We start from the raw sequence: 12,855 nt of genomic DNA on the forward strand, positions 1-12,855 counted from the left end.
GGGAGGAGGTATTTTTTCATGCTTTGTGTGTATATAAAATGATCATCTACACTTTCCACAGTATGCATCTGATGAAGTGAGCTGTAGCTCACGAAAGCTTATGCTCAAATAAATTGGTTAGTCTCCAAGGTGCCACAAGTACTCCTTTTCTTTTTGCGAATACAGACTAACACGGTTGTTACTCTGAAACCTGTCATGGATGGTAAGAGGTTGATCCAAGCTCCAAATAAAACTCAGTCTATACAGCATCCAGTCCGTCTTCAATGTTCTGAGCCTGTTGTTCAACGAGGACAAGTCTGTCTACTTCCCAGTTCAGAGCAATCCTGGATTCTATAGTAGCTGGATGTTCCTACCTCAAGCCATTTCCACACAATATTAAACTTTTCTACAGATCTCAAAGCCCATACAGTCACTACAGTAAGAAGCTGCCTCAGGCTACTGGGACACATGGCCACCTGCATGTATGTGTTTCAGCATGCCAGACATTGTCTCAGAAAGCTGCAGAGCTGATGAAAATCCGTGTACTCTCTGGCTCGTCACCTATTGGACATGCTGATTTGAGTACCTGCAGGAGTACAAGCCTCATTGGTCTGGTGGATAGGTCCCTCTCTCACCCACATTGATTGTGATTACAGATGCTTCTTCTCTAAGCTAGGGAGCTCACTTAGGAAACTTAGAAACTCAAGGTCTGTGGTCTCATCAAGATTTGGCTGGCCACATAAACCGTGGGCATTGTGGGCTATTCATCTGGTCTGTTGAGCTTTTCTCCTTCATGTCAAGGGAGAGACCCAAGTCCTCCTGGACAACACTGGCGATGTATTGTGCAACAGGGAGGGGCCAGTCAGACCGCCTCTGTCAAGAGGCGATAGATCTTTGGAAGTTTTGTGTCACTAGTGCAATACATCTCTAAGCCTCCCATGTTCCTGGTGCTCAGAACTGTCTGGCAGATCACCTGAACAGTTCATTCAGCAGAGATCACAAGTTGTCTCTCAGGTTGGATATTGTCAGATACATTTTAAAAATGAATGTGGAGGGGTCCCTGACATAGACCTGTTTGCTGCTCGTCTCAACAGAAAGTGCCAATTCCAGGGCAGGTCATGGGCAGGGCTCTCTGACTGACAAAATTCTGTATGCCTACCCTTCCATTCCGCCCCACAATCCATGTGCGGGAAATCCCCCTTCTTGTGTCTTGGTCATCCGCACTGCCAGCAGACAACTGGTCTGGACCCTGTGGGAGCTCCTTGGGTGTCCTCCCATTTGTTCCCTGAGCCCTTCCCAGGCAGGTTTTCCCTGGGCCTTCTCCTGGTCTCCATGTCCCTGCTCAGCCACCCCTCCTTCCTGGGGAAGTCTGCCTCTGCATACTCTTCCATAAGCTTTATAGCCGACTCAACCGTATTCAGTTGGTGTCTCCTCACCCACACCTTTATGTTCTCATGGAGACTCTGTAAAAACTGCGTTAGGACAAGTGTGTCCATAATCTCCCCCACTGTCTGGGCATCTGGCCTCAGCAGGTGGCCCAGTCCATTAACTTTTGGGTGAATGCCCGGGGCCACAACCCCCGCATCCACCTCGCCGACCAGAACTTTTGTCGGTACTTCTCCAGGGACAGCCCCACCCGATCCAGTCTGGCTGCCTTTACCACTTCAAAATTCTTGGCCTGCTCTTCACTTAGGGCCATGTAGGCTGCTTGGACTTCGCTGGCTAGGTAGGGAGCCAGTCACAGGGCTCAGGTTGCCCTGTCCCATCCAGCACCAGCAGCTACCCGCTCAAATGTGCCTAGAAAGGCTTTGGGGTCATCTGTCAGGCCCACTTTACATAGTCCTAGACCTGGCACCTGCCACCCCCTCCCATGGGACTCACCACTTTCTGCAGGAGTTGCTGTTGGATGACAGCCTGCTCCCGAATGAATTCCTGCAGTCTCTTCTGCTGTTCTGCCTGCCAGGTGAGCAAGGCCTGTCTCTCCAGCTGGTGGGCTTGCTGAAGACTCTGCATTGCTTTCTGCACCACCTCCTGCTGCTTGACCAGCCATTGCAGGGTTTCCTTCATCTCCGGGCGGCCAAACACTTGCTCTGGCACAAGATCCTGGCCAAGCCCCCACATGTAGCAGAGTGCAGCAGGGCCCCTGTGGCTCCTGCCTCTGCTCAGTCCACAGAGTCACTCAGACTTCTGGGGTTAGTAACCACTGGTGCAGTTTATTCACAGACTTGTTACCACCACCGTTTCACCATGTACAGTTGGCCTTTCACCATCTGCAGGCGGGAGAGAGGGAGGGAAGCACTACCTCCCTGCTTCCACTCCCTGCCTTTTCACTTTTTCTGCTCTCCCCTCCCCCGGCGTCCTTCCTCTGAAGCATTTATACAGCCCCAGGCTAATCAGGCGGCAGCTGTCTCTGCTTCCCCAATTAGGGCCAGGTTACCTCTATCCAGCTCTAATTTATTGCCCTAAATGGGAGCTGGAGTGACAGAAGGCTGACTCAGCAAGCCTTTGCCCAGCACCTTGTCGCACTGGAATATTAGTTATTCAATCCTTGTTCTGAAACTCACCTCCAATTTGAACTGCTTGTGAGTCACATGGCATGGAACGGACATGTGCAATCAGTTGAAGAAAAATGGTTATTAATCTCTTCTGTAACTGTTGTTGTTCGAGATGTGTTGCACGCATCCATTCTGTGACCCACCCTCCTTTCCCTCTATATTGGACAGGGCCAGCTCTACTGTTTTTGCTGCCCGAAGCAGCGCGCTGAATTGCCACCACGGGCGGCTGAAGATAGAGGTTGCCGCAGAATTGCCGCTGCCACGGAAACGCCCTAACGGTACACGGGCTGCTGCCCCTTGCAGATTGTCACCCCAAGCACCTGCTTGGAACATTGGTGCCTGGAGCCGGCCCTGATATTGGAGTTTCTATGCAGTCAGATGGAATTGAGGAGGGTTGAGGGAGGCCTCACCCCTTTTTTACCATCATGCAGCAGTGTGAAAGTCCTTTGGGCTCATGTGCTGCCCCAATAGGTATCACTAAGGAAAAAAATCTCTGATTCTGGTTCACTGGGCACGCACACATCTGAAGTGGAGTGGACATGTGCAACGTATCTTGAAGAACAACAGTTACAGAACAGATTAGTAACTGTTTGTTTTTTCTTTGTGTATTAGCTGATTGTGGTATGCTATATGTGGTAATTGCTTCATGAAGCTTTACTTCAAAACTAGATTTCCTCATATGGTTGTTTACTGATCTTAATAAGTGCTTCCTTTTAATTTTCTCCACATAAAATAGTTCTGCATTAGCTGTATCAATCATATTCTTTATCTCAATTGTTCTGCATATTGAGCTCATTAATCCAGCAAATATGGTCACAATTGCCAAACTGAGTAAAAAGGAAACATTCTTTCCACCCTTCTTACAGTCTGGGATTTAAATTGCGTCCACATGAAGCAGTTGGAACTGTTCTACACATCAGATAGTGATTAAAGGAAAGGAAACTAGAAGCCTGCCTGTATTGTAAAGTCAGCATGTCTACTTGTGGTTGAGATCAAGATGTGAGAGTTGATTCTAAGTCTTGGGATTTCTTTTTCTCACCAAAGGGATGATTATCATGCTTGGTTTATCACAGCCCAAACAAAAAGGAAACAATGGTGACATGGTTAAACTATTCCCAGGGAAGTAGAAGATTAGGTTGTAACATTTTATAAAATGTTTTGTTGCTTAAAAATCTTACAAACAAACAACAAAATATACCCAAATGTAGTTGGAGAAGACACAGTAATAATTGCTGTTGCTCTGGGGGTGGGGTTAGGGGAAGATGCGGAGAGTCCTGAATACCTTTATGAAGTCTCATGATTTCTTGACTTAGTACCTGATCCAATACCCATTGCTTTCATTGTGCATTGTTCCATTGGCTAAATGGGCTTTGGATCAGAGCCCTAGTTGTGGTGTTGGAACCATCTTTGATTTGTCTTAATTTTAAGATGCTAAACTTCATAGATGGACTAAATAGATGCACAAAAAGATTCTGATCACACCCTGGTGTGAATAAGTACTAACACTACCGGTGTCAATTCAGTATGCTATAGTGTAAAATCCAATGTAAATGAAATCAGGATCAGGCTTGTAGAGTTTAACTGCTGCTCATAAAAACCTGTTTTGTACAGTTATGTGTTCACATATAATCCATGTATAGAACAAACATCAAATCAAATTATTTCTAAAACAGAAGCACATTTTTAAAATAACCTAATTTGGTGTTTGTATAATCAAATTTTGTGCTGCCATACTAATTAAATTTTTGTTCGAGTATATACTGTACATGTTATGTTATGCTATGTACTGGAAGCAGGTATAATCTGTACGGAACTTCAATCCAGTGGAATAAGTGTGTGTGGTGGTGGGGAGAGATTTTAAACATTAGTAAAATGACCAGTAATTTCATATACTTAGTTAAAGAAATGAAGGAATCAATTCTGCAAATATTTATTACAGGTCATGGTATTTACTATTATGAGGATTTTAGGGCAATATGTATTTATACATTATATCTGGTTAAACTCAGTTTACAAAATCTTCTTTTTCTCTCCTGATTTTTGTAAGTGCATTTGGGCACATATTAAGAATAGTTCTATTTAAATTGAAATAGAATTTCAGAATATGAGTAATTATGTCTTCAGATCTGTACAGAACACACAAGATTTGTGTGCATGATGTATCTCTATAGAGTCTAATATTTAGAGTCTAGAGCTAGTCGAATATTTATATACAACAGTGATTTTTTCTTTTTTTGTCTCACAGGAGAAGCTAACCTTCCTCCATACTTTATATCAGCATTTGGTAGCAGGCTGTGTGCTTATAAAACAACCAGAAGGCATCCTGGATAAATTCTCCTGGCCTGAGCTTTGTGCAATCTTGCAGGAGAATGTTGATGCCCTGATCTTAGACCTCAGCAGGGCTAATGAGAAGGTAACTGTCCTTAGGCGCCAGATACCTCTATTAAATTCAGTGACATTTGTCCACATCACAGTATCATTAAAAGGGACTGACATTCATCTTATTTCAAAAAGAATTTGGACTTTAATAATTCAATACCATTAATTATGGCTTGTCTACAACTCAGTTTGATGCCATTGCTGTGGGCATGTAAATGTGACTGAAGTCTCTAAGCTCCACTTTCTGTGCAGGACATGCTAATACTACTAGCCAGTATTAACCACAGGGACCTAATTAAAAGAAAATAAATTAATCTTACTGATGAAGCAATTCAAAGAACTTAGTCATTTATACTAATAAACCAACACTTTATCTTAGCATAAAAGAGAAACAAAATACAGGGGCATCATCTTAAAACCATTTGCTTGTGAATCAAAATCCTGTTTTTAGAAAAATGTAATTATTTGGTTATGGCATTTATAGTCTGAAATATAATTATTTAGGAACCACCATTATGAATTTAAAAATTATAAATATTTGTTTTGCGGGACACAGGATACTTTTATGGGTGATTTCATAAAGCTAAGTCTGTTCAAAAGAAACATATTTTTCAGAAATCTGTTTTGTTACAATAAATTAAACTGGCTCAGCAGACTAACATATGCTGCTCCTAAGGATTTCCATTCATGTTCTGGTTCCATTGATCGGGTCAGCACTATGTTTCTGTGGTCTAGAAGAAAGATTCCAGATCTTGGCTATGCTGACATTTGCTCTTGAGGGACAAGAAGGGGAAAACTTTCATGAGTTTCTCATCTGTTGGAGTTATGAACACTCTCTTGGCTCAAATTCAAGAACAGGGTTGCTTACAGTTAATCATTTTGACTCTGCCTCTATTAGTAAATATCCCAGCAGTCAATGGAAAACATTAACAGGGTTTGGTTAGACAATGATGTGGATCATGCAGATTAGACATGGAGGAAACACCTCCCTTCTCCTTTCAGAGGAAAGAGAAAAACAACAAAATTACTGGTAGTTTTTAAGTACAGTAGTTGAGATGGGCCAGCAAGTGTTTTCAGTGATATTTCAGGGACATCAGTTTCTTAGAATTTAACAGACAGTGTTGTCTGCTGCATTAGAACTGCTCATCTCTTAACAGAGATTTTTCACCTGCAATTCTCTAAAATGTATAGAAAAGAATATTGACCATATGTTTAGATTTAGTATTGAAAAATGCAGGCATGCCTATTTGAGATAATTCGTAAATGAAAACACAGTTCCATTTAGCTTTAATAGAAGTTGCACGGCTAAAGCCTTGATCTCTAAATTATACCCCTTAATCTGCTCATTGAAATGCATCATAAAATTAACAAGCTTGCCTGTGAAAAGAGGCATCATGTGTACTGTAAAGCTCTCTTAAATTGTATTAATGCTCAGAAAATACAAGTAATGCTTTGGTTTTCAAATAAAACATTACATAAAAATGCAACCTCTGATTTTCATTATCACTTAACTTGCTGTATGATTATTGTGCTAGGATTATTAATTATATAGCACCATAATTGTTCTCTGCACATTTCAAAACAAATAAGATAAGGTTCCTGTCTAGAAGAATTCTGACATGGACCCACATGAAACCTGGGCATCTGTTCAGCTACAGGAGTGTATAGAGATGACAACATTGATGAGACCAGCATAGATTGGATTTTTTGGAAGAAGTGGGTTTTAAAGACAGATTTGAAGCAAGAGATCTGTGACATGCTTATCTTTTTAATTCTGTGCTGTCTGAAGAAAATGCAATCAAGGTCTTCTACCAAAAGAATCTCTCTTTAAAGTAGGATTTAAAACAAACGCGAAGGTGCATTTTTGTTTAATTAATCTTTTTTAAAATATCTTTGATGCAGATATCTCATCTAGAATATATTTGCAAGAACAAGTCTGATACCATGAGGGAACTTCAACAGACCCAGGAAGACACTTTTAACAAAGTGGCTGAGCAGATGAAAGCACAGGAAAGCTGTTGGCAGAAACAGAAAAAGGGGTTGGAGCAGCAGTACTCTGGACTCCTTGGGGAAGTTCATGCAAGGGCACAGGTACTGTACTTGTTCCAGAAAGCTCTAAATGACTAATTTTTTTCTTTAAATATTTAGTATATTATTTCAGTATTTTGAGTTTCAAACCAGTTTAAAGTTGCTTAGGAATTTGAGTATATATTTTTTTATTTTAAGTATTTTTTATTAACAACTTTTACTTACTTTAGGAAATGAATTACTTTCTGTTAAAACATTCCTGAAATGCATTGCTTAATTAGATCCTGCAGTTGGATTCCCCCCATCCCCTTCCCCCCCAGCTTTTTTTTTTTTTTTTTTGAAGAGGTTAAAGCTATACAGTGAAAAGATATATTTCTTTGTAGAATTACATAGAGCCCCAGTTGCTTTTTCCAATATGGACCCCCCCCTCCTTCTGAGAGTTTGTAGAATAAAAGTGATTTGAATTCACTGTGGAATGGAATTAGGTATATAAATTCTGAACCCAGGAGCAAATTAGTAGTTGCGGTAACAATGTTAAATAGTGTAATAGTCCCTTTTGTTTCATGCACTACAGTGAAACAAATAACTGTGACTTGAGTTATGTGCACTGAGCTTGAAGTTTAATGTTTTTATGAAAGGTTGAAGACTGTCAGCTCTGGAAACTGAAGTTCTCTCTGGGCAGATAAAAGCTACACACGCTAACATGCCAGTGTGCCTCAACCGTCACCAGGATGGTCCACTTCATGTTGAGATGGTTCTTTGCTCTTTTAGCTTTTTACTTCTCTATTGAGACTGAAATGTTAGGTTTTTTTCTCCTCTTTCTTTACCAAGTTGGATGGGACTCAGGTCAGTTACTTGAAGGTAGAGGTCCCAGTATCTCAGTGCCAATGCAGTCCGTCACCTTCCTCTCAACTGTCCTGCTGATGTGGTATGACTGAAACTTTCCTGAGAGGGAGTTCAGCTTTTAAAAGTTTGGGAAATGCTGTGTTATGCCAAATTCAGGATGACTTCTTCCTGTTTATGAATAGGACCCTACCAAATTCACAGCAATGAAAAACGCGTCGCGGACTGTGAAATCTGGTCTTTTGTGTGCTTTTACCCTGCACTACACAGATTTCACAGGGGAGACCAGGGTTTCTCAAATTGGGGGCCCTAACCCAAAGGGAGTTGCAGGCGGGTCACAAGGTTATTTTAGGGGGTTTGTGGTATTGCCACTCTGACTTCTATGCTGCCTGCAGGGCCGGGTGGCTGGAGAGCAGCAGCTGTTGGCCGGTGCTCAGCTCTGAAGGCAGCGCCTCACCAGCAGCAGCGCAGAAGTAAGGGTGGCAGTACCATACCACGTCGCCCTTGCTTCTACACTGCTGCCTTCAGAGCTGGGCGGCCGGAGAGCAGCAGCTGCTGACTGAGGGCCCACCTCTGCAGGTAGCAGCACAGAAGTAAGGGTGGCAATACCATACCGTGCTGTCCTTACTTCTGCGCGGCTGCTGGAGGTGGCCCTGCCTTCAGAGCTGGTCTCCTGGCCAGCAGCCACCCCTCTCCAGCTGCCCCCTCTACAATAACCTTGATGCACCCCCTCCCCCAGCACTCCTTTTTGGGTCAGGACCCCTACAACTACAACACCATGAAATTTCAGATTTAAATAGCTGAAATAATGAAATTTACTATTTTTAAAATCCTATTACCGTGAAATTGACCAAAATGGATTGTGAATTTGTTAGGGCTCTATCTATGAATGAGCAGGACAAGAGGTAAATGCAGGGTGTGAATTCTTGTTCCAGAGCCCAAGGTGCCTGTATTTCCTTCTACTCCATCCTGTGTAGTCACACCTATCTGGAGTGGGTTTAAATCTCTGTCATGGCAGTATGGTTGCTTATTTTACACACACTTTGCACAGATATAAATGACTACAAGCTGCAAGGCAGTAGAGAATCAGGCCATGTTCTACACTCCTCAGGGTTCTCCATGACTGTATCCTTGAACATTGACGATGGGGGGTTGCTCTTAGCCCTGTTTTTGCACCATTGCTTTTGCTGTCATTTTTAAGGAAGTTGGTGCTGGACCTGAATTTGACGCAACATGTTTGGGAATCAGGCCTTTTAAAATATGATTTTATATATATTCTACTGTGTCTCTCAGTGATGAATGCTAGACACTTAACATTTTCTTTTGCATGGAGAAAGATGACTGTTTTGATTTATTTTTTCTAGTAAAGAAATAAACACTGTTAAGTAGTAATGGCACAAAATGAGAATACTGCTGACACCAGCAGAAGAATATAATAATATTTTGCACTTGTATAGTGTCTTCCACCCCAGGATCTCAAAGTGTATGACAAAAGTTAATGAATTAAGCCTTGCAAAAGCACTTTGAGATACAAAATTATTATTAAGCTAATTTGATATTCACCCTGCTTCCTTCCAGACATTCACTGCTGAAGATTGCGTAAAAGTTTAAATAAGGGACTTACAAGCTGTGTTTAATTTTGCAGGCAGTCGTCAGTGTTAGTATAGAACATTGAGAACTGTCTCTGCACAGAGGTACACCTTGGAAATCTTTTGATGAGGTCATCAGATTAATTGACAGCTGTGGCTGTATAGCAGCATGAATAATGCTACTTTGAGACTGTTGGGTGGTTAGTATTGCATTGGTGCAGTAAGCCTTCCAAAGTGCAATGTAAGATTTCAATACCTGGCTTTTTACTATTAAAATATAACCGTTCAATCTGGAAGCTTTGTGCCAGTATTGTAAGACACCTGGCAGTGCTGCTGTCTTCAGCCTGTAGCATTCAGGGCCCCGATCACAAATAGGGTCTTTGGGTGCTGCTAGATAATACTCTACAACAGGGGTTCTCAAACTGGGGGTTGGGACCCCTCAGGGGGTCACGAGGTTGTTACATGGGGGGTTGCGAGCTGTCAGCCTCCACCCCAAACCCCGCTTTGCATCCAGCATTTATAATGGTGTTAAATATATAAAAAAGTATTTTTAATGTATAAGGAGGGTCACAGTCAGAGGCCTGCTATGTGAAAGGGGTCACCAGTAAAAAAGTTTGAGAACTACTGGTCTACAACTGTTGCTCTCAGTTAATTAGATGACCTAATAAGAAAGCAGGTTAGGGTTGCCAACTTTCTACTCACACACAACCGAACACCCCTGCCCCACCCCTGCTCTGAGGCCCCACCCCCCGCTCACTCCATCCCCCCTCCCTCTGTTGCTTGCTCTCTCCATCCTCACTTGCTCGTTTTCACCGGACTGGGGAAGGGGGTTGGGGTGCAGGAGGGAGTGAGGGCTTTGGCTGGGGTTGCAGGCTCTGGGGTGGGGCCAGGGATGAGGGGTTTGGGGTGCAGGAGGTTGCTTTGGGCTGGGGGGGTGGAGCCAAGGGGTTCAGAGAATGGGAGGAGGCTCTGGGCTGAGGCAGAAGGTTGGGGTGTGGGAGGGGTCTGGGCTGGGGGTGCAGGTTCCGGGGTGAGGCCAGAAATGAGGAGTTCAGGCTGGGGAAGGGGATCGGGGTGCAGAAGGGGGGAGGGCTCCAGCTCGGGGTGTGAGCTCTGATGCAGAGCCAGGGATGAGGGGCCTGGGGTGTAGCAGGGTGCTCTGGGCTGGGATCGAGGGGTTTGGAGGGCTGGAGGGGGATCAGGGGGTTGGGGCGCTGGAGGGAGTCAGGGGTGTAAGCGCCGGGTGGCGCTTACCTCAAGCAGCTCCCAGAAGCAGCAGCATGTCCCCTCTCTGGCTCCTATGCAGAGGCGCAGACAGGCGGCTCTATGTGCTGCCCCATTGCAGGCACCACCCCCGCTGCTCCGATTGGCTACCGTTTCCAGCCAATGGGAGCTGCAGGGGCAGCACCTGTGGACGAGATGGCACGCAGAGCCTCCTGGCTGCCCCTAGGCATAGGAGCTGGAGCAGGGACATGCCACTGCTTCCGGGAGCTGCGCAGAGCCACAACAGGCAGGGAGTCTGCCTTAGCCCCGCTGCGCCATGGACTGGACTTTTAATGGCCTGGTGAGCGGTTCTGACCCGAGCCACCAGGGTCCCTTTTTGACCAGGTGTTTCGATCAAAAACCGGACGCCTGGCAACCCTAAAGAAGTGTCAGTGTTCTTCTGTGGTGGAGAACCTCTCAAACTGGACTTGTCACAGATTACTAGCAAACAGAGATGGCTATAGATGTGTTAGAGGATGCGGGGATCCTCATTGGCAGCTGGGCTTAAAATGAATGTAACTTCCAGTGCTTTTGTGGGAAGAGTAACATCCTCCATTTTGATGTTCATAGAGTCACCTCTGACCTTGAGCAGGGTCTGCCAATAAATTCCTTTAATCTGAAATAAAAATATACATTTGGAAATGTCTGTTTTGAGAAACCTAACAAATATATGGAATGTACTCCCTTGTCTCAGACATGTCATTTCTTCAGATTGTGTGTAGACTTGTAGGAAATATCCTGTCATTTCCAAATATCCATTACTGTGAGTAATTAAAAAAAACAAAAGCAAAAACAGTTTTCACCATTTTAGTGGGCTACATTAAAACTAATATATGTTGTGGCTTTAGCTGCATTGATATCTGCGAAGATACTGGGGTAGAAACAAAAACCTAAAGCTATTAACAAAAAGAGGGATGTTAGTTTCAGCTCTATTAGAAATATAACAAGGTTTGCAAAATAGGAAAGGAAAAAAATCTCTAGGGAGAGAAAATATTTCCTTGTTGATTTGGCATTTATTAAGAAGCAGTGCTTTTTACAGAAGAAGCAGGTGAACCAGCTGAGGACTTTGGTATGTTGCAATTGTATCAAAGGTCACTTATGTAAGATATAAAAATAAAATAGTGGATATACAGTGAAACCTTTTGAAGTCCAAGTGTCATTAAGTCTCTAGTTTGCAATCTGTCTTCTTGCCAACATAAAGGATAAGGACCCAGCAAGAAATAGGATAAAATAGAGTTCTACTCTCCGGGGGAGTATCTAATTTTTGTTAATGAACTTGAAGTTCACAGAGTTCTTTAACACAGTAGGGCATCCCTCAAAGCTCATATGTTCCAGGAAGTCAGCCCGCCACTCTTAAAGGAGCTAACCCTGCTATCTCTTTCAAAAAAATGTACTTTTAAGTTTCTAAGACGATATTAGAAACAATGCAGAGTAAGATACAAACAATTAAAAATTATTGTAAAAGTGAAAACAGATGCAGCTTCATTTTTTTTAAACCTGTGTTTATGGTTAAATAATAATTTATATACCTCTATAATATATTTTAAAGATTTTAGGTTTTGTTCATTTTCTCATCTTGCAAATTTTTAAAAATAAGCATTAAACAGAGTACAGGATGCCAGTGCTGGTATTTCATAGACTTATAGGGATTGCACTTTAAATGTGCTTACTTAAATGCTGGCCTGTCAGCTCTGAGGGTTAGGAACCATAAATTGGTTTCCAAATCCAAATGACCTTTTTAGTGCCTTCCCGACACACTATCAGATAGTATTTGGTTCTTGCAGAATAAGGCCTGTAAATAATGCAGTAGTCCCAAAAGACTTTGTAGATGAACAAATTTCCTTTTAAAGTAGAGTACTGATGCAATAAATCCTGTAAATTAAATTATTAAATTAATCCACTTAATGCATTTCTACATAGTAGAAATACTAAAATAGAAGCGTTTCTTCAAATTTAACTTGTCTTCTACTTTGAAGAGCAACATAGTTGTTCTTTCTAAAAATTGTACCTGGTGTTGCTTGCAGATAAGCTGATTGAGGATACTATGCTATCTTCTATCACAATAATAAGAATTAAAAATTAGAGTCCATATTCTTGTTGGAGTAGCATGGTAAGTCATTGCTATAACACTGTTGTGCTTCCATAGTTTCGGAATGATTGTCCTCCAAAGATTAAAAAAAAGTTAAACTAATTCTGTTGACATACCTGAATATGATGAT

The 12,855-nt window shown here is 42.6% G+C and overlaps 1 protein-coding gene across 22 annotated transcripts in view; it reads left to right on the forward strand.

Moving 5' to 3' along the window:
• CCDC171 (coiled-coil domain containing 171) overlaps positions 1–12,855 on the forward strand; it is a 262,059-nt gene that overhangs the window by 95,605 nt on the left and 153,599 nt on the right. For 21 of the 22 annotated variants that reach the window (XR_012668627.1, XM_075128797.1, XM_075128798.1 and 18 more), the window contains 2 exons: positions 4,780–4,947; positions 6,816–7,004. Coding sequence is in view for 21 of the 22 variants with exons in the window: in XM_075128797.1 (XP_074984898.1) it covers positions 4,780–4,947; positions 6,816–7,004 (357 nt within the window). In the remaining variant the exon portion in view is untranslated. The remainder of the gene's footprint in view (positions 1–4,779; positions 4,948–6,815; positions 7,005–12,855) is intronic. The other variant, XM_075128806.1, reaches the window with a different exon arrangement.

Source organism: Caretta caretta, chromosome 5 (genome assembly GCF_965140235.1).
Source record: "Caretta caretta isolate rCarCar2 chromosome 5, rCarCar1.hap1, whole genome shotgun sequence".
In the NCBI taxonomy this organism is placed as follows: Eukaryota; Metazoa; Chordata; order Testudines; family Cheloniidae; genus Caretta; species Caretta caretta.